At 49.6% G+C, this 22,705-nt stretch overlaps 1 protein-coding gene across 1 annotated transcript in view; it reads right to left on the bottom strand.

Moving 5' to 3' along the window:
• Positions 1-22,705, bottom strand: part of LOC137656405 (uncharacterized) — a 166,500-nt gene that overhangs the window by 61,275 nt on the left and 82,520 nt on the right. The window contains exon 6 of the mRNA XM_068390581.1: positions 9,697-9,996. Within this exon, the coding sequence (XP_068246682.1) occupies positions 9,697-9,996 (300 nt within the window). The remainder of the gene's footprint in view (positions 1-9,696; positions 9,997-22,705) is intronic.

Genomic DNA, 22,705 nt, shown 5'->3' with positions numbered 1-22,705 from the left:
AATACAAATTATCTCCGAATTTGTCATTTGTTCCGTAACCGAAATACAAACCACGCTATTTACATTGGGTGACTTACTCCTTAGGAAGGGTGGAAAGTCCCCAGTCTTACTGACTTTGGCTTTGCCCGAGGGCTCCGCCTCCCAGTGAGTAGCACTTGAAAGAAGGAGCCCCTGCACCTCACAAGTTCCTTGCTTCGCTAGGAACGAGTGGCCTACATAAGTTGTGTGTGGAGGAAAGCGTGACTCGTCCTATGAAGTTGACCTTGAGACCTTTAGATAGGAATCTAGGATAGGACGTTCCCAATACCACTTCGTCAGGGTAAGGGGGACGCGACAGTATTAAACTTAATACTAGGAGCACAAGGAAGCATGGGTTACCAGCAGAGGTCGAGGTCAGCTATGCGAAGACCAGGATGCTGCTTCCCCAAGAGAGGGGAGAATGAAGAAAGAAGTAAGGGTCAGACATACTCTTTCATTCACGCAGACGAAAACCGGGTAACAAAGCCCTCAACCTACTGCTACTTGTCCATAAAGGAGCCTGAGGTTAGACCAGCTGTTGTGCAGCCACCACAGGGCCGATAGAAAACGTATCGAGGCTCCTGTGGGTCACGTCCTGCAGGTAGTGGGCTGTGAAGGTCGTCTGACGCTTCTAGACCCCAGCTTGAAGCACCTGCGTCACAGAGAAGTTTCTCTTGAAGGCCAGGGACGTAGCAACGACCCTGACGTCGAGTGCCCTAGGGTGACGTGACAGAGGAGGGTCTGGATTCAAGGCGTGGTGGATAACCCTTCGAATCCAAGCCGAGATGGTGTTCCTGGTGACCCTCCTCTTCGTCCTGCCTTTGCTTACAAACAATGCCCGCACTTGAGGACGAACTGCAGCTGTTCTCTTCAAGTAGTACCTCAGACACCTCACTGGACATAGTAGCAGCTGGTCTGGGTCGCTTGTTACAGAATGGAGACTCGCGATCCTGAAAGAGTCAAACCGTGGATCCGGCACTCCAGGATTCTGAGTCTTGGCAACAAGCTCAGGGACGAACCTGAACGTTACCTCCCCCCCATCCCCTTGAATGGGCGATGTCATACGAGAGACCATGAAGTTCACTAACTCGCTTGGCTGAAGCCAAAGCGAGCAGGAAAGCCGTCTTTCAAGACAGGTGGCGATCAGAGGCCTGGAGTAATGGTTCGAAGGGAGGTCTCTTAAGAGCCCTGAGAACCCGAACCATGTTCCAAGGAGGAGGTCTCACTTCCGGCTGGGGGCAGGTAAGCTCATAGCTACGTATGAGTAGAGAGAGTTCTAGCGAGGAAGAAATGTCCACGCCTTTCAGCCTGAAAGCCAAGCTTAAGGCTGAGCGATAGCCTTTCACTGCCGAGACAGAAAGGCGCATTTCCTCCCGCAGATATACGAGGAACTCCGCTATTGCTGGAATAGTGGCATCGAGTGGAGAGATACCCCTCCCACGACACCAACCACAAAAGACTCTCCACTTCGCCTAGTAGACTCCCTCAGAGGACTTTCGCAGGTGCCGAGACATTCTCTCCGCAACCTGTTGCGAAAAGCCTCTCTCCGTGAGGAGACACTGGACAGTCTCCAGGCGTGAAGTCGAAGCGAGGCCATGGCCTTGTGAGGGATGTTGGAGTGGGGTTGTCTGAGAAGCTCGCGTGGGGGAAGTTCTCTCGGGAGCTCCGTCAGGAGCTGCAGAAGGTCCGGGAACCATTCCGCGTGATGCCATAGTGGAGCTATCAGAGTCATCAAAAAGTTGACCGATAGTCTGGTCCTGTTGAGCACCCTTCTCATCAGACAGAACGATGGGAAGGCGTACACGTCGATGTTGTCCCACCGTTGTTGGAAAGCATCTTGCCAGAGAGCCTTGGGGTCCGGGACTGGGCAGCAGTACAGAGGCAGCTTGAAATTCAACGCTGTCGCGAACAGGTCCACGGTCGGGGAACCCCACAAAGTCAAGACTTTGTTGGCTATCTGAGGATCCAAAGACCACTCGGTACTTACTATCTGCGAAGCCCTGCTCAGACTGTCGGCGAGCACATTCCTCTTGCCAGGAATGAAGCGAGCTGATAGTGTTATCGAGTGGACTTCGGTCCACCTCAGAATCTCTACTGCAAGATGGGATAGCTGCTGCGAAAAAGTACCTCCCTGCTTGTGGACATAAGCCACTACCGTGGTGTTGTCGCTCATCACCACCACGGAGTGACCCGCCAGGGTCCGTTGGAACTGTTGAAGAGCCAGAAAGATGGCCTTCAACTCTAGCAGGTTGATGTGCAGGCACTTTTCTGATTCTGACCAAAGGCCTGAGGTCCTCTGGTTCAGAACGTGCGCCCCCCACCCTTCTTTTGACGCGTCCGAAAACAGTGTCAATTCCAGGGGGAGGACGAGAAGATTCACTCCCTTTCGCAGGTTCTCGTCGACCAGCCACCACCGCAGGTCCGTCCGTTCCAAAGATCCTATCGGGACCTGTACGTCCGGGGAATCGGATCCTTGATTCCACCGGGACTTGAGCCGCCACTGCAGGGATCTCATCCTGAGGCGGCCGTTTGGAACCAGACGAGCCAGGGAGGCCAGGTGACCTAAGAGACGCAACCACGATTGGGCGGGAAGCTCTTCTTGCCTGAGGAAGGGTTCCGCCACCCTCCTCAGCCTTGCTATCCTGTCGTCTGATGGAAAGGCTTTGTGGAGATTGGTGTATATCAACATACCTAGATAAACCAGTCGTTGGGACGGCTGCAGAGAGGACTTCTCGAGTTTTACCACAATCCCCAGATCCTGGCAAAGACACAGAAGCCTGTCTCGGTGCCGAAGAAGGGTCGACTCCGAGTCTGCTAGGATCAGCCAGTCGTCCAGATAACAAAGGAGACGGATGCCGTTCCTGTGCGCCCAAGATGAAATCAGGGTGAACACTCTGGTGAACACCTGAGGTGCTGTGGAGAGACCGAAACACAGCACCTTGAACTGGTAGGTCTTGCCGTCTAGGCAGAATCTCAAGTACTTCCTGGAAGACGGATGGATTGGGATCTGGAAGTACGCGTCCTTTAGATCCAGTGTGCACATGAAGTCTAGAGGTCTCACCGCAAGTCTGACCGTGTCCGCTGTCTCCATCATGAACCGAGTTTGCTTGACGAACCCGTTCAGAGCCGAGAGGTCGATGACAGGTCTCCAGCCTCCAGTAGCCTTCTTTACAAGAAAGAGTCGACTGAAGAAGCCTGGGGAGCCGTTGACGACCTCCTAGAGAGCATCCTTCTTGAGCACGGTCTCGACTTCTGCCCGAAGGGCTAGCCCCTTTACCGATCCCATGGCATAGGAGCTCAACGACACTGGATTCGCTGTCAGGGGAGGTTGAGATGTTATGAACGGGACGCGATAGCCTTGGCCGATCACAGAAATTGTCCAAGCATCGGCCCTGTGTTGCTGCCACCTGTGCACGCAACGTCGAAGGCATCCCCCCACAGGTGGACACGCGGGGGGATTGCCACTCCTAGTGTTTGCGGCCGCGGGCGCTCCCTCTAGGAGTCTTGCCTCCCCTGGAGGACTAACTGCCCCTCTTGACCTTGGCTGGAAAGGGTTGGGGCTTAGACACCACTTTCTTAGCTGCCGGTGCCTGCTTTGGTGTCTTGTGAGGCTGCTGCTGCTGTTGCTGCGGAGCTGGAGGCTTATAGGGCCGAGCTGTAAGGGCCCTATGGAGGAGGGAGTCCTGGCTAGATTTCCTCCATCTCTCAGCCGTTCGTTCCATATCCTGGGGCTCCAACAGATTTTCCCCAAGGAGGGAAGCATGTCTGAGCCTACAGACATCCACGGCGGGGACCTTCGGGTGGAACTTCTCGTTCACCGCATCACGCCGCTTCAATACCGAGTTGGCCCACAGGGTGGTGACCTGATGTGCCAGGAACTCGATGGAGCGGGTGCCCGAGAGTAAGAAGGTCTCCAGGGCCTTCCTATTGGTCTCCTTAGACAAGTCCTCGGAGCGCAATAGGATGCCCAGAGTCCCTAGCCATATATCCAGCCACGAAGTGGCCTGCATGGCGCACTTTGCGACCTTCTCATGGCTCAGGATCTCCGACGCCGAGAACGTCACCTGCCGGGCGGAGAGCTTCTCGAGAGGAACTCCCTTAGCAAGCTCTTCTACGGAATGATGGAGAGGAAGAGCGAGACTAGACTCCCCTAAGATCTCAAAATACCTCCTCTGCTGAAGACAAGGAGGTGGGATAAGTTTGTTCCCGGCAGAGGAACGACTGGAGGAAGCAAGAGTCGCGAGTTGGGCATTGGCCCTGGATCTGGCACTTTTCAACCCCCAAGACCAGGGCAGAGCCGCACTGCTCTTAGGGGGCTTCTGAACATCGAATACCTGGTCCAGGACCATGTCCTTGCCTTCTCGGGGGGCGATCACAGGGTCCATGAATCCGTTGAGTGGCCTCATCAGGCTCAGGACCTGCCAGAAGGCATGCTCAGACTCCTGCTGGTCTCCTCCTTGCGGACTGGCAGCTAAGTCTCCCGTCCCCGTTATCTCTTCCTGGGGAGAAGCGTGGACATTCTCCCGGGGAGCAGCGGGTTCCTGGCGAATCCTAGAAGACGACTTCGGGATTGTCTTGGAGTCCTTGGGTTCCCTCCTGGGAGGGATACACGACCCCAATAAAGAGGTTCGGAAAGCACCCTCCACGCGAGACGATTCTCCTCCATGAGGAGAAGACTCCTCCTTTGGTGCCGAGGGGGAGACTATCACCTCACTGGATTCACCCGAGGACGGAAAAGCCTCGTCCTCGGGAGAAGGAGAAAACGCCTGCGAAGGGGATGGGGCCTTCCTGACAGACCTCTTAGGAACCAACTTCTCCCTGGGGGAAGTCACCACGAAGTCCACTCCTCTCCTTCTCTTCAGCGGGGGCGAAGCAGCCGTTGGCTTGTGTCCTTGATCGGCGAGTGCCGGCTTCATAGCCTTCACTAACGCCCGCATCAGAGGACCAAACCAAGTCTGCCGCTCCACGGACACAGAGTCCGAAATCCCCGCTGGAGGGAAGGGGATCGGGCGATCCTTCGTAGTGGACACCACTGGACCTGCCTGAAAAGGAAGAGGGGAAGAAAGTTGTACTGACCTCTCTGAAGTGTCTTCCCTATCCTGCAAAAGTCCTGCGCTTTGGCGGAGGCGATCCTGAGTGAGGTCTGGCGACACGTGTCCCTGCTGCTGTCGCAGGTTGCGAAATCCGACGCGAACGGCGATTGCGCGCACAGGCGAACGAGCGCGTGGGTGAGCTGGTGAACGAACGCGTTGGCGAGTCGGCGAGGGAGCATGTTGACGCGTGGGCGAACGAGAACGCTCCGATGACCGCTGACGATGTTGTTCAGGAGACCTGTAGCGCGTGGGAGAGCGATTGCGAGCAGGCGATCGGCGGCGCGCTGGTGAACGCTGGCGCGTAGGCGAGCAATAGCGCGCTGGCGCGTAGGCGAGCAATAGCGCGCTGGCGCATGGTGGCGCGTTGGCGAGCGATAGCGCGTAGACCGCATAGGCGAACGACCGCGCGAGGGCGAGCTAACAGAAGGCGAACCATGTCCCTCCATATCCTCTGGGCGACGGCACGCTGACGCGCTGGGGACCGTTGACGCGCTGGGGACCGTTGACGCGCAGGAGATCGCTGACAAGCAGGCGAATGTTAATGCGTCTGTGATCGTTGGCGAGCAAGAGGGCGACGCGTGGAATCCTGTGAGGGAACTGCCGGCGCGGGGCGCAGAGGTGAACGCTCACGAACGGGCTCAGGAACAGGAGGCGCGTGGGCGTACAGGCATTTTGGAAGTACGCGCTGGAGAACGCGAGCGATGTTGCGCAAGAACAAGCTGACGAACAGGATCGCGAGGGCGAGGAGAAGAGTCCTTGGCCAAACTAGAGCGCTCAGGAGACTGATGGCGCGCAGGGTGCACAACAGAAACCGCAGGAAATTAGGAGTCTACAGGAGAGCGCTGGCGAGCAGTGGGGCGATGGTCATCAGAAGCGCGCTGACGAACAGGAAAGCGCTGACGGTCAGAAGAGCGCTGACGAGCAGGAGAGCACCTGTGCGCTAACACTGCAAAAGGGCGAGCAGGGGAACGCTGGCGCGCTGGGTGCTCAACAGGAACAACAGGCTGAAGGATGTCCTCAGGAGAGCGCTGCCGAGAAGAGGGGCGATCATCAGGAGAGCGCTGGCAAACAGGAGATCGCTGATGAACAGGAGAGCGCTGACGAGCAGGAGAGCGCCTATGCGCTAACACTGCAGAAGGGTGTGCAGGGGAACCCTGACGCACAAGGGAAGAATCCCTTTGCCCCGAAGGGACCGCTGCCCGTCGAGTGACGAGGTCAGGCTGCTGGACATCTGCACCAGAAGCTGAAGGTCTGGAAGGCGTAGGAGACCGATCCCCAGAGAGGTCTAAAAAAGCTGGAGCTGCAGGCTGCTTACGGCGAGGAGAGTCCCCCTCGGAGGAAGGAGGCGAAGATTCAAAAAGGCGCCTCTTAGCACCCTTATAGGGAGACAAGAGGCCCTTAGGGCGCAGCGGACGGTGAGCCTTACGGCGAAGGCGGCCACGAGGAAGATCGTCAGGACCATCAGTCCTCCGAAGGGGAGTCTCAGTCAAAGCACTCCCCTTAGAGGGAGGCTTGGCAGCAGAAGAGCCCGCGGGACTCCCTTCCCCCTTCGAAGGATGTACGGAAGGGGGAGGAGAGCCTTCAGCACCATCATCCACAACAGTACCTGCAGAGGATCGACCCGACCTGTCGGAAGCCTCTGTCACCACGACGTCGACGATAGACAGAGGATCTACCTCTGCTATCACCGGCGACTGTTTAACAGCGGCCCCTAACTGGACAAGGTCAAACAGGGCTACCCTGGAGGGCAGGCCCTTAAGCCCCAGGGAAGCCCAAATCTGAAAAAGATTATCATTAGACAAAGATTCATTAGCAACAACGTCCCCCGGAGGAGGAGGAGGAACCGCCCCGCTATGGGAGGCGACGCCCTCTCCCCCAATCCAAGGTCGGGAAACAGAACTAGGGCCTGCGCTCCCACTCGGCAGACTCTTCTTAGGAGCCGAACGAGGGGGAGCTTCGGAGGAGGTTTGGGCGGCAAAAGGAGAGTCCCGAGAGCATTCCTCCTTCAAGGCAACCCCGGAAGGAGAACAGTCTCTCTTGGACTTCTTCTTACGCCGGCGGCCAAACCTCTCCCACTGGGAGGCAGACCACTCCCTGCACTCACTACACATATTCTCTTTATCACACCGTCGGCCTCGACACTGCGGGCAAAGGGTGTGAGGATCTGTGTCCACCGCCGACATAAAAGTACCACAAGGGCGGCCGGCAATTCCAGGGCACTTGCGCATAGTGAACAATAAGGGTGAGGCCAACTTCAAAACACACACACACAAACTGGAAGAAAAAGCAAAACAAGATTAAGGCTGTCAACGAGGACGATGGACAGACACGTCTGTTCATCGCCGGAGCCAAAAGTGAAGTGAAGCAAATCACCGGTGTGTGGGGGGGAGGGGTAGCAAGCTATCCCTTCCCCTACCCCGCTAACTAGCGCGGGGGTAGTTAACCCTCGTTAAAACTATTGGCTAGTCATTTCAGCTACGCCAAAAGGTAAACCCAATGTAAATAGCGTGGTTTGTATTTCGGTTACGGAACAACTAAAAATTTCCTAGTCTTCACTTCCAGAGGCTGGGCCTCCCGACCGCCAAGGCAATAATTAGTGACTAATGGCAACTTGAGTTAAGTCCTGGCCTTATATAACTAGTCAGTCTCAAAGTGATATCGGGAAAATAGATAGATATTAGGTGGGGAACAAGAATGTGAGAAAATAATGAGCAAAATAATACGAAGAGAGACAATGCAAGACTATTTAAACTGAAAGGAATAGGCCGAACTATATTACGAAAGAAAAAAAAAACTGCGTCTACAAGTCAGAAGGGATCGTTTTCCCGCCAGGCCGCTACGGGCTGTTCTTTTACCTCCCCATAAGTTTTCACAAATATCGGGTTTTATTAATTCAATGATTTTGGTAAATTCTGGTATTCAAAGAAAGTTTATAATAACATTTTTAACTTATGCTGAGTGTAATTTATCCCAATTTGCGTTAAAATTTGTGAAAAATTACAAAATTATAAAGCGTGCATCCGAAAACAAGCTGCTGTCGTTGACTTCGGCGGATTGTGTTATTAAATTTAGACTTACCAAGACGATTCTTTATAATATATTTATTCTTTCACATTGTTTATTGACAAAACATATATCTGATGGAGAAATATAGGTTAATAAATAAGTTTCGATTCACATTACTTGGTAATCATTCGAGAACAATGAAGGTGTTTGGACAAAATTACTTCCAACCAATCAGGTATCAGGAACCTTTCCGAGCTAAAAGGGCACTCCTGTGAGTGGGTGCAAATATGCACCGCTATAAAAATAGACTATACTATTTTGTATTTAGAACCATTTTTGCATTTAAAAATCAATTGAAAAAAAATTTCATACACTAAAAGTTGTATACTGAAATTTTTCTTTGCATTTTTATTTTTATTTGTATTATTTTTCAGTGTATAGACATCATTTTCAAAAGGTGTCTATTTAGAATATGAAAGTTTTATACATACATACATATACCAAGGCCCTTTCCCCAATTTTGGGGGGTAGCCGACATCAAAAAATGAAAAAATAGGGACCTTTCCTCTCTACGTTCCTCCCAGCCTGACAAGGGACTCAACCAAGTTCGGCTGGTACTGCTAGGGTGCCACAGCCCACCCTCCACCATTATCCACCACAGCTTCATAATGCTGAATCCCCTATTTCTGCTACATCCGCAGTCATCCAAGGAGACCGGAGGAAGCAGCAGACCCTACCGGAACTAAGTCACAATTGCTTGCCATTCATTCCTATTTCTAGCACGCTCTCTTGCCTCTCTCACATCTATCCTCCTATCACCCAGAACTTTCTTCACTCCATCCATCCACCCAAACCTTGCCCTTCCTCTTGTACTTTTCCCATCAACTCTTGCATTCATCACATTCTTAAGCAGGCAGCCATTTTCCATTCTCTCAACATGGCCAAACCACCTCAACACATTCATATCCCCTCTAGCTGCTAACTCATTTCTTACACCCATTCTCACCCTCACTACTTCGTTCCTAACCCTATCTACTTGAGATATACCAGCCATAATCCTAGACACTTCATCTCAAACACATTCAATTTCTGTCTCTCCATCACTTTCAGTCCCCACAACTACGATCCGTACATTACGGTTGGTACAATCACTTTCTCATACAGAACTCTTATTACATTCATGCCCAACCCTCTATTCTTTACCACCCCTTGGTGGGTGAGAGAACAGGAAATTTTGTGTCTTTTGGAAATTACATTACTGTTCAGTTGGCTTCAAGGACAAAGCAATATGAACATCAGGGGATATTCATGAAAATAATTAATTTTCATCCTGTCAACTGTGAAGGCTTTATAAGTACACTATGGAAGTTGCTTGCAACTTGCTGTCCATTCCCAAAATAAAAGAGAATAAAATCAATGTCTGCTTGTTATCCTACTGTATCTTCTTCAACATTTGACAATTAAAACATAAATAAATTCAACATTTGACAATTAAAACATAAATAAATTCAACATTTGACAATTAAAACACAAATAAATTCAATTTGAAAAATTCAATGAACTAAATAATGGTACTCACTCATGAATGACTTTTCTTTGGAAAGGAGTGAGCTTTGTAGAAAATATCAGATCCTCATTATCGGAGTTTTCAATGAAGTCTTGGATTACTAAACGGACCCTGTGAGTGAATCTCTCGTCTCCTACCTTCTTAAATGGGAATGGTTGCTTTCGAGGTTTCTTTTCAATCAATCCTAATTTTTTCTGCTTTTTTATACTCATGTTACCAGACTGTTTTGGCTGCCCTACTTTTTCAGCAGTCTCTTCAATTTCTTTACGTTTCAAATGACCAAAGCCAAAGCGACCAGAAACAAGTGATGATCTGCAAAAGTCAAAATTATTAAGATTAAAAAAAAGGACCCAGAAAAAAATAATTGAGAACACCCACAAGACACCTTTGTTACATCAATATTGATTACTTCTGTATTTACAAGAGATTTATATTGTTATTAGGAGAATTTCCCTTATACTGTATATCTTCCATAACATACTTCCTACTCCATTCCCTACCACAAATATGTTCTGCAACTCTAGATGTTATCATACACGGGGAAGGGGAACACCATTGTCAATTGAGCAGGACATCTTGTTGGCAACCTTGTTAGCTCCCACTAGAAATCATAACCTATAGTTGATAAGTGTCAAGTCTAGTTTAGGCAGATACTCTGACCACAGAGAGAGGCTTGGCACTTGGTGAAGAAATTTCCTTCCTTTAGACTATAATTATCTGGGCAGAGATCAAACCTGTGGATGTACAGAAAAGAAGCCGATGATAAACCCAGTCATAAGAGGTTATGGTCCAGATCTGAGGCAGAACTAGTCTGTTACTTATGCCTTTGAAACAGGAGGAGTTCACAAAAAGTGGTATCAGATAGCAGATAGGCGCATTGCATGAATACCAGCCATTAGGTGACGACGAACCTTGATCCCCATAATGTCTCCTGAAAGTGAGCCATGAGGGTAAAATGTTCCTATTTCTGATAGCGCTTCCAGGTAGGAACTCCTTGGCTTGTGGACAATCCACACAGATCATGTCCCCTAAACAAATATTTACTAGGAAACTAATCTCATGGAGCCCTGTACATGTCTCACATTCGTGATTACTAGCATGGGAAGGAAAGCCTTATCTAAGCTCAGAGACTGATCACTGGTTCTGATCGCTCATACGCAATAAAGATGACATCATCATTTAAAGAACACTTTATCTTCATTATTTGTAAAAATAATTGGCTGAAACTTCTGGAGAGCATGTATGATATGTTTCTGCATACATAGAAACAAAACGATTTTCGATTTCTGAAAGTTGTTATGTCAAAACACCATAGCAGACGGTCCCGTTAAGATATACAATACTGAGAGAGAGAGAGAGAGAGAGAGAGAGAGAGAGAGAGAGAGAGAGAGAGAGAGAGAGAGAGAGAGAGAGAGATCAGCTCTTGAAAAGTAATCAAATGCACTGTTTTTGTTTGTTTGTTTATTTAAAAGAAGCTATTATTATTGAGATATTTAAGGTTTTAGTTTCTAAAATAAGCTGTATTTCTGTTTAAGAAAGTATAGATATAATATACTGCGCAAGAGACAACACATAAGAAGTTGGGTCATACTTCAAGAAAACGCATAGGCTACGAGTCGTCTGAACGAAAACACCAAACACTTACAGTAAGTACAGTTAAGCTGTACTGAAGTAATTTTGCTATACATATATTACACTAATATACACAACAATATCAGTGAGTATTAGGTTACAGCACAGTATTACTAGATAGAAACAACTTTTGTTATACAGAACAGTAAGGGGATGATGATGACTCGGAAAACTTTACCTTAGCACAATACTGTACTATAACCTTACTGTGTCTAGTACATAGTGTACATGTGTGCAAATGAACTGTACACTGTACATATGGTTATAAAATGTTGTAGAAACCAGATTAAAATAATATTAGGCAGTATTTAGTGTTAATCATCAGCTCGGGAACCCGCTCGTGGCAAGGGGCAGTGACTTTTTAGGTTAGGAGTTAAGCCACCCTAGTGTAGCATTTATTCGCGAAAATTCCCTTTTTGTACCTGTGTCTGTAACATAACTATCGCAAAGAAGGAGGGCTGACTGTAATGTAAATGTGACAAAGTGCAACATCATTGGCCAAAAGGAATTGATCGTCAACTAGCCATAGCATTGTGAACATATCTGTGAGTAATCCTGCGCTCACGAGAAGTGCATGCAGCTATTATTATTATTATTATTACTATTATTACTATTATTATTATTATTATTACAGTATTATTATTATTATTATTGCTAAACTACAACCCTGGTTGGAAGAGCAGGATTCTATAAGCCCAGGGGCTCCAACAAGGAATATAGCTCAGTGAAGAAAGGAAAAAATAAAAAATAAAAATATTTTAAGAACAGTAACATCAAAATAAACATCTCCTATATCAACTATAAAAACTTTAATAAAACAAGAGAAAGAGAAATAAGATAGAAAAGTGTGCCCGAGTGTACCCTCAAACAAGAGAACTCAAGACAGTAGAAGACCATGGTACAGAGGCTATGGTACTACCCACGACTAGAGAACAATGGTTTGATTTTGGAGTGTCCTTCTCCTAGAAGAGCTGCTTACCATAGCTAAAGAGTCTCTTCTACCCTTACCTAGTGGAAAGTGGCTACTGAACAATGACAGTGCAGTAACCCCTTGGGTGAAGAAGAATTGTTGGGTAGTGTCAGTGTTGTTAGGTGTATGAGGACAGAGGAGAGTATGTAAAGAATAGGCCAGACTATTCGGTGTATGTTAAGGCTAATTGAAAATGAACCACAACCAGAGAGAAGAATCCAATGTAGTACTGTCTGGCCAGTTAAAGGACCCCATAACTCTTTAGCAGTAGTATCTCAATGGGTGGCTGGTACCCTGGCCAACCTACTACCTAGAAAAACAAAGCGATAAGACTTTTGTCAGTAGTAGGAGCTCGCCTACGGGGGGAACAAGCGCACTTGTAAGCAAATAATTATTTGCTATCATTATTTAATTGTAAGCACAAGCTGATTTCCTCCCATTAGGAGTAGAGGCATGAGACAATAACCTCGAAGGGTTATGTCTCGAGAAATTGTTGTGCCGTAAGGGCATGACAGGGTAAGGTGGAGACTGAGTGATCAGAGGCCTACATGGCTAAGTGTTTCGATAAGTCCTCTATACCATAGGGAGAAGTCCGAGATTATAAACCCGAAGGATTCTGTTTCATGAAACTCGTTGTGCCCGCGGGATACAATGTGGGATGTGGCGACAGCAAGTGGTTGGCAGGCATTCCTATTTTCGGCAATAACCCTGAAAGATTATGTCTAACAAGGCTCGTTGTACCGTGGGGGCATAATGGTGGCATTTGGCGGCCGCAAGCAGTCGGAAAGCATCACCATTTGCGGTATTAACCCTTGAGAGTTTTGTCTTACAAGCCTCGTTGTATGGCTGCAGGTTTCCACCTCCCTGGCGAGGTCTGGTGGTTGTATAAGACGTAAACGCAACAGAAGTAGCTCGTGCCAAAATCTCAATATGCAAGTGATGGTGAGCAATTATAGTTACGCAGACCTCGTCAGCGAGAAGAGCCACTCATGCACCTTGCTATTACCTCTTAGTGTCCGGGTGGGCTCTTTTGTGAAAATGAATAGGGTAGAGATGCTTGCCACCACTCAGCACTTGAGCAGACCCTCGTCAGCGAGAGGAACTTGGTCACTCGCCTTGCTAATGCTCAGTGTGTGGGTTTGCTCTTGCATAATTAGGTTAAAGGCGCTCGTCCAGACCCTCGTTTGGTGCGTAGTGTCTGGGTTCGCTCTCCCACATGGAAGGGTTGTTTGCCTAAGCATGAAAAACACATGAACATTCTCCAGCATTCCCAAGGGAGGCTGGCGAGTTGTCTAGAATGCTCTTGGGAGGAGGCATGAGCTTGTATGGTGGCGAGCAAGTTTAAGAAAGATATTCCTGTGCACTGATACACACCAGGAAAAACAGCTAAGGAATACCCGAAGCAGAGTCCCGAAGGGCCTGGCCTCACAAAACTCTATGAGCTTTATTGTACCCAATGGGCCGGATGATGAGAGTTGACAGCCAAAAGTATCACCATATGCGACAATAACCCAGAAGGGTTGTCGCCTAAAAGACTCGTCTATGGGAGAGGAGGCATCCGCAAACGGTTGGCAGGCATCACCATCTGTGGCAATAACCCCGAAGGGAAATTGCTCATGACACTTCTTGTGCCCTGGGTCCTTATGGGAGAGGCAGCAACCAAAAATAGTCAGGCGTCACCACCATCTGATTGCACCGAAGAGCTGGAATGAGGCTCGACGAATCAAGCACTTGTTCCGAACCTCCGACGGGGCAACTGCATATGAGATGAGGGCCTCACTCTCTCATCTGCACTCTACACCTGGCAGAGAAGCTCAGGGCTTTAAATACTACAGCCCTCAGCACTTTGAGCAAGCTCAGTCTGAGGGTGGCTTCGTAATCAGCAAGCTTAGAAGACTTGCTTCTGGGTTTTTCTCGTGTTCCAGCATTAGGAGGCACTAGGAGGAAACCCCAAATGGTAACTCCGAGGAGTACCAGCCTGCAACTGCTCTTCTTCGTACACCGGAGCTGCAAAAAGGAAGGATGATGGGTAGATGCAGAGACTGTTGCAGCCTAGGGCACAAGAATCTCTGGCGGTTCACCCATCCCCAGTCTCTCGGAGGGGAAGACTGTGGTCAATCCCTGCGGAGGCAGGTATGTGCTCCAGCTGTGTCCTTAACTGGAGTACCCTAAAAAAACCTTTATTCCTCAGCAGGGAGACCTGAAAGCCCAAAGGAGGGCAGGCAACGGGGAGATTCCCCCAGTGGTGGACGCCGTTGCTTCGTTAAGGGAAGCGATGGTGTCTGCACCTAAGGGTTGTTTGGGGGTCAGTTGGTCTTCGTTCTTGCTCGTTCATTCTCCGGAAAAGTCCTAGCAAGGAAAGACACAACAAGGAGGGAACAAGACGCCGGAATAAGAAGTCACTTCCTAGATTTCGTCACCTACCGAACTGCTCCCACTGGGAGGATGACCACTCACTCAAAAAGAAATCATTAAAGTAAACAGCCAGTTATGCTAACAGGAGAGAGAAAGAGAGAGAGAGACAGCAAGTCTAACTTCTCCAGAGCCAAAAGCAACTGGCGTCATATCACCGGCAAGTGTGAGAGCAGGGTGGCTGGTCTACCCAACGCTAACCCCCAGCTAATTAGTGGCATGGTTGTTCATCTCATTAAAAGTCTTACGGATAATTCAGCTTCGCCGAAGTAATATTCTTATAAAATAAGGAGCGAAAGGTTTGTAGGAGGTGTCGGAACAAAGACAAATTAATATAAATGATTATTAAAGACTGAAAACTTCTGAGAATGGTAAGACAAAAACTGAGATTCTGATAGAACTAAAAACCCACAAAATGCAATTGTGAGTATCTCTCTCTCTCTCTCTCTCTCTCTCTTTTATAAAGAACTCTAAAGATTTGGTCTCTAAACATTCAAAACTGTGAATGCAGACATCATATGACTGATAGTATTCAATGATGCATGAATCACAAAGAACTCTACAGTACCCTGAATGTGTTGTAAATTGCAGTATTTCAGAACTATTCTATATAAGATAAATTACTTATACAGTCTAAAACAAAATTAACGAAATGCCATTTATCATAGGATTATTTGACTTAAAATGACAAATTCATAGATAATTTGTATTTTTCCTAACTATACAAACCTTAGCTATTTATTAGGGGTATTACTTTCGGCGTTGCTGAAATGACGAGCCATTGAAGTTTAGCGACGGTTAACAACCACACCGCTAGTTGGGGGGGGGGGTTAAGGTAGGGTAGCTTGCTACCGCTCCCCCTCACACACCTGTGATTTAGCTCACTTTGCTTGGAGATAGGCTTTCAAGGGGGATAGGGCTGGCGGGCAAGTTTGTATAAATAGCTAAGGTTTGTATAGTTAGGAAAAATACAAATTATCTACGAATTTGCAATTTGTTCCGTAACTGGAATACAAACCAGGCTATTTATTAGGGGTGATTCACCCATTAGGAAGGGTGGACATCCCTGCCAATCTGGCCTTTGGCTTTACCCAGGGGCTCCATATCTGAGTATGTCAGTACTCAACAATAAGGAGTCCCTGCACCTCGCTAAAACCTTGTTACGCAAGGTCCGCGGCCTACGCGAGATGTGTGTTGAGATATATAGAAGTGTGACCGTCCAGGTAAAGTTATTCCGAGTTTTTAAAAGGAAAAATTGTTGTAACCAAGACTTTCCCAATACCACCTCACCAGGGTATGGGGACACAACAGTATTAATTTAAATACTAGGTATACAAGGGAGCAAGGTTTACCTGCAGTGGTTTGAAGTCAGCTGTGCAGAGAACCCCGGATGCTGCTTTCCCCAAGAGAGGGGAGGATGAAGAAAAGAATAAGAGCCAGTCAATCCTCTTCATTCACGCAGACTAAAACCAGGTAACAATGCCCTCAACTGTCTGCTACTTGTCCAATAAGGAGCTTGAGGTCTTAAACCAGCTGTTGTGCAGCCACCACAGGAATAATAGAGAACGTATCGAGTCTCCTGTGGGTCACGTCTTGCAGGTAGTGGGATGTGAATGTGGTCTGACGTTTCCACACCCCATCTTAAAGAACCTGCATCACTGAGAAGTTTCTCTTGAATGCCTGGGACGTAGCTACGCCCGACATCATGAGCTCTGGAGTGACGTGAAGGAGGAGGGTCTGGATTTAATGTATGGTCTATGACCTTGCGAATCCATGCTGAGATGGTGTTTTTGGTGACCCTCCTCTTGGTCCTTCCTGTGCTGACAAATAGCGCAGGCACACGAGGACGGGCTGCGGCTGTTCTTTTAAGTTACAGCCTCAAACTCCTCACTGGGCAGAGTAAGAGATGGTCTGGGTCATCTGCTACTGAACAAAGACTCGAAATCCGGAGGGAGTCGAATCGTGGATCAGCTACTCCCGGGGGTCTAAGTCTTAGCAATAAAATCAGGGACGAAGCTGAACGTTACCTCTCCCCATCCCCTTGAATGGGCGATGTCGTATGAGACACCATGAAGTTCACTGACTCGTTTGGCTGAAGCCAAAGCTAGCAGGAACACAGTCTTCCAAGTCAGGTGGCAATCTGTTGCCTGGCGTAATGGTTCATAGGGAGGTCTCTTAAGAGACCTGAGAACTCGAACCACATTTCATGGGGGCGGTCTCACTTCAGACTGAGGGCAGGTAAGTTCATAACTCCGTATGAGTAAGGAAAGTTCTAGCGATGAAGAAATATCTATTCCTTTCAGTCTAAAGGCGAGGCTTAAGGTTGAGCGATAGCCTTTCACTGCCAAGACTGACAGGTGCATTTCTCTACGCAAATACACGAGGAACTCCGCTATTGCTGGAATAGTGGCATCGAGAGGAGATATATCCCTTCCACGACACCAACCACAGAAGACTTTCCACTTAGCCTGGTAGACTGCTGCTGATGACTTTCACAGGTGTCTAGTCATCCTAATCGCAACTTGTTGCAAAAATACTCTCAGAGAGGAGATGCTGGATAGTCTCCAGGCATGAAGTCGTAGCAAAGCTACGGCTTCGTGGAATATGTTGGCATGTGGTTGTTTGAGTAGATTGTCGTGGAGGGAGTTCTCTTGGGGGCTCTGTTAGGAGTTGCAAAGAAGGTCCGGAAACCATTCTGCGTGATGCCATAGCGGAGCTATGAGGGTCATCGAAAGATTGACCGATGTTCTAGCCTTGTTGGTACCCTCCTGATCAGACAGAACGGAGTAAAGGCGTAAACGTCGATATTCTCCCACCGTTGTTGGAATGCATCTTGCCAGAGAGCCTTGGCGTCTGGGACTGGGGAACAATACAACGGGAGCCTGAAGTTCAGGGCTATTGCGAAGAGGTCCACTATCGGAGAACCCCACAAAGTCAGGACTTTGTTGGCTACTAGATGATCCAAAGACCACTTGGTACTCACTATCTGAGATGCCCTGCTCAAGTTGTCGGCGAGCACATTCCCTTTGCCCGGAATGAAGCGTGTCGATAATGGTATTGAGTGGATCTCGGCCCATCTCAGTATCTCTACTGCTAGATGCGATAGGTGCTGCAAAAAAGTACCTCCTTGCTTGTTGATGTAACCCACTACTGTGGTGTTGTCACTCATCACGACCAATGAGGGGCCCGCCAATAATTGTTGGAACTGTTGAAGGGCCAGAAAGATGGCCTTCATCTCTTAGGAGATTTATGTGGAGGTACTCTTCTGACTCTGACCAGAGGCCTGAGGTTGTGTGGTGCAGAACGTGAGCCACCCCCCCTTTTTTTGAAGCGTCTGAGAACAGCATCAAATCCGGGGGAAGACGAGAAGATCCACTCACTTTCGTAGATTCTCGTCTGCCACCCACCACTTGAGGTCCGTTAGTTCCGCTGATCCCACGGGGATCCGGATGTCCGGAGAATCGCGAGTCTGATTCCACCGGGACTTGAGTCGCCACTGGAGGGATCTCATCCTGAGGCGACCATTGGGAACTAGACTGCCCAGTGATGAAAGGAGACCGAGAAGACGTAACCATGTTTGGGCTAGAAGTTCTTCTCGTTTGAGAAAAGGTCTTGCGACCTTTCTCAGCCTTGTTATCCTGTCGTCTGATGGGAAGGCTTTGTGGAGATTGGTGTCTATAATTATGCTTAGGTATACCAGTCTCTGTGTAGGAAGCAGGGATGAAGAGTTGACACCGAGTCTGCTAGGATTAGCCAGTCGTCCAGATAGCGGAGGAGACAGATGCCGATCCTGTGTGCCAAAGATGACATTAGGGAAAACACTCTGGTGAAAACTTGAGGTGCTGTGGAAAGACCGAAGCACAACACCTTGAACTGGTACTTCCTATTGTCTAATCTGAATCTTAAGTACTTCCTTGAGGACGGATGGACTGGGATCTGGAAGTATGCGTCCTTTAGGTCCAGTGTACACACGAAGTCCTGAGGTCTTACCGCTAGTCTGACCATGTCTGCCGTCTCCATGCTGAACGGAGTTTGTTTGACAAACTTGTTCACGGCTGAGAGGTCGATGACTGGTCTCCAGCCTCCAGACGCCTTTCTTACAAAAAAGAGTCGACTGAAGAAGCCTGGGGACCCGTCGAGAGAGCGTCCTTCTTCAACCGGGTCTGGACTTCTGCCCGAAGGCCCTGGCCTTTTGCTGATCCCATGGCAAAGGAGTCTATTGACACTGGATTCCTGGTTAGGGGAGGGAGAAATGTTATGAACGGGATGCGATATCCTAGACGAATCACGGAGATTGTCCAGGGATCGGCCCCGAGTTGCTTAAACTGGTACGAGCAACTTAGTAGGCATCCCCCCACTGGTGGAGAAGCAGGGGGAGTGCCTATCCTAGCGTTTGCGGCCTCGGCTGCTCCCTCCAGGAATTTTCCCTCCCCTGGAGGACTTCTTGCCTTTCTTGTCCTTGACAGGAAAGGGCTTATTAGACACCACTGTCTTCGCTGCTGTTTTCGTTGTTGTGGTCTTGGTTGGACAGAACTGCTGAGGTGCTGGAGGTTTATAGGGCTTGGATATCAAAGCTCTATGGAGGAGGGAGTCCTGATGAGACTTCCTCCACCTCTCAGCAGCAAGTTCCACGTCCTTAGGCTCAAACAGGTGGGCTCCCTCTAGAGAGGAATGTCTGAGCCTAGTTAGCTCGACGTAGGGGACCTGCTGGTGGAATATCTCAGACACCGCATCTCGACGTTTCAAGATGGTGCTTGCCCACAAGTTCGAAACTTGGAGGGCAAGAAACTCGATCGTGCGAGTGCCCGAGAGAAGGAAGGTCTCCATTGCCTTCCTAGTACGCTCCTTGAAGAAATACTTGGTTTATACCAGGATTCCCAAGGTCCCTAACCAGATATCCAGCCACGAAGTAGCCTGCATAGCATACTTTGTGACCTCCTGATCAACGACTTCGGCCGCCGAGAAAGAGACCTGTCGGCTGGAGTGTCTCTCAAGAGAGATCCCCTTAGTTAGCTCTTCCAGAGAGTGATGAAGAGGAAGAGCTGGACTGGGCTCCTCCAGGATCTCAAAGCACCTCTTCTGTTGTACATGAGGAGGTGAGATGAGCTTGTTGGTAGAGCCGAAACGGTTGGAGGCGGCAAACTCGGAGAGCTGTTGGCGATCTTAGCCCTGGCACCCTTCAACCCGTGAGACCAGGGCAGGGCTGCACTGGTCTTTAAGGGTTTCTGGGTGCCAAAGACAGGGTCTAAGACTGTGTCCTTGCCCTCCCAAGGGGGTATCTCTGGGTCAGAAAACCCACTGAGAACCCTAATAAGAGTCAGGACCTGCCAGAATGCATGTTCTGACCCTTTTTGCTCTCCTTCTGACGTCGGACTTGCCGCCAAGTCTCCATCTTCCATACCTAAGAGCTCTTCCCGGGGTGGGTCGCGGACATCCCTCGAGTGGCTGGCTGTCTCCGTCTTTGTAGTCCTGGTAGAGGACTTTGGCAGGGTCTTGAGTCTTTGAACTCCTTCCGAGGAAGGAGGTAAAACTCCAACATCGAAGGCCCGGATGTTGTGTCCCTCCTGATCTCTGACTGTGGGGAACTCTCAGCGTGAAGGGAGGTTTCCTCCGACTGTGGAATGGAGGAGGGCCTTTCCTAACGCGACTCCCTTGGTAAAGGGAAGGTGGGAGAGTATCCCTGGGGAGATAACAGAGGAAGTGACCATGTCGGAAACCCCTCTTTTCCTCTTTAATGGGGTGGAGGAAGCCATGGTTCCATGTCGAAAGTCTAGAGCTATAGGCTGCTCTGACAAGCAGCCAGACAGGGCAGGATTGAATGCCTGTGCTACAGCTCTGACTACGGCACTGAACCAAGGCTGCTGACTGACCGAAGCACTGTCAGACAGATCCCCTGAAGGGAAAGGGACCTCAGGTTCCCTACGAGGAGTTACCGTAATAGGTGGGTCCACTTTAGAAGAAGGCAATTCCGGGATCCTGAACCCCTCTGCTGATGCCTGTTCCCCTTTTCCCGAAGGGTGCTGAAATGCGTTTGCGGGGAGGGGAATGATGCGATGGTGTCCTGACCGGGTGTGGTTCCTGTACAAGTGCCTGTTGGCGCGCACGAGCGAAAGTTGGCACGGAGGTGATAGCTGGCGCATGAGCGAGCATTGGCTTGCACGCACAAACGAGTGGTGGCACGCGGGAGAGAGCTAGCGCACTAGCAAGTGTTGGCGTGCGCGGGCAGGTGCCGGGCGCGCATGTCCAGGTGCGTGTGCGCGGGAAAGACCTGGCGCGGAGGAGAGCGCTGGTGCTTAGAAGAGCGTTGGATATCACGTGTGGTGATGGCGCATGCGCGTGGAAGAGCTATGACGTGTAGGAGAGTGCTGGCGCGCGGGAGAGTGATGGCGCATGCGCGTGGGAGAGCGATGGCGTGTAGGAGAGTGCTGGCGCGCGGGAGAGTGATGGCGCGTAGGAGCTCGCTCGACGTGCAGGCAAGTGCTGGCGCGCGGGAGAGTGATGGTGCGTAGGAGAGCACTGGCGCGCAGGAGCTCGCTCGACATGCAGGTGAGTGCTGGCACGCGGGAGAGAGCTGGCGCGCAGGAGATTTGGCACATAGGTGAGTGCTGGCGCGCGGGAAAGCGCTGGCGTGTAGGAGATCGTGGGCGTGTAGGCGCAGGGCGCGCTGGAGAGTGATGGAGCGTAGGAGACCGTGGACGTGCAGGAGAGCGCTGGCGAGTAAGAGACCGTTGGCGAGTGGGCGCAGGGCGCGCAGGAGAGCGCTGGTGCGTAGGAGAGCACTGGCGCGCAGGAGCTCGCTCGACGTGCAGGCGAGTGCTGGCGCGCGGGAGAGAGCTGGCGCGCAGGAGATTTGCCACGTAGGTGAGTGCTGGCGCGCGGGAAAGCGCTGGCGCGTAGGAGATCGTGGGCGTGTAGGCGCAGGGCATGCTGGAGAGTGATGGAGCGTAGGAGATCGTGGACGCGCAGGAGAACGCTGGCGAGTAAGAGACCGTTGGCGAGTGGGCGCAGGGCGCACAGGAGAGCGCTGGCCCGTAGGCACATGTTGCAGCTGCCATCTATGAGGGCGAGCAGGTGAAGGGGCGCGCCGAAGCGTTATAGAGCACTGACGAGCAGGCTGGTGTTGACGAGCTGCTGGTGAGTGCTGATGTCTTGTAGGAGGTTGGCGAGCTGTAGGGCGATGGCGCGCAGCTGCGCACTTCGATAGGTCCTCAAGAGGCTTTACCGCGAACAGGAACGGTGATGGAAGGTCGTCAGGTCTGATGGGTGGAAGGTCAGGAACTGGGATGTGCCCTTTGAAAAGGTGAGCATCCACCGATGGAGATCGGGAACGATCTGCAGAGGTCTAGACCGAAGTTGGAGGACTAGTAGCAGGTCCAGTGACGGTCAAAGGTCGAGGGCCAGATGACTGCAGCGGGGGCTCCTCTGCAATATATAAGGGTTTGTGTCTAAGAAAACTTTAGAGGTTTGTGTGTATGAAACATATTTGATTTTAATTTTCTTTTATATCCCTCAAGCCCCTCTTTCCAAAAATGTCTTAATCTGTTATTGTTCCTTTCCAGGTATTGACAGCAGCCCCTACACTCAGTAGGGAGTGTAAGGGAGAGAGAATTAGGGTATTACCTGTTACTAGTGTGTAGTGGTCTGTTTAACTGTTATAACTGAAGGTCTGCAATGACTCATGGATACCTTCATCGTCAGACTGATAAGGGCCAACTTGTAAAAGAGATTGGGATGACAGGGAATCCTGCCAATTGGAGATCTGAGACTCCTGCTGAAAAAAAAAAGGTTTATGGTGACTGAGTTTTCCATATTCATGATATGAGTGAGATGAGGGACAAGAATTAAATTATGGTATGTTAGAGTCCTGCGATCAAGGGAAAACTGTATTGAGGTGTTGTATTGAGTAAAGTGCAATATTTTTCATACTGTCCCATCAATGTGATGTCAACACTTCTAAAAGCTTACAGAAACTTTAGTGTAACAATGAATTGTGTGATGTGATTGTAA

This window comes from Palaemon carinicauda, chromosome 17 (genome assembly GCF_036898095.1).
Source record: "Palaemon carinicauda isolate YSFRI2023 chromosome 17, ASM3689809v2, whole genome shotgun sequence".
Lineage (NCBI taxonomy): Eukaryota > Metazoa > Arthropoda > Malacostraca > Decapoda > Palaemonidae > Palaemon > Palaemon carinicauda.
This window is presented reverse-complemented; position numbering and strand designations above follow the sequence as displayed.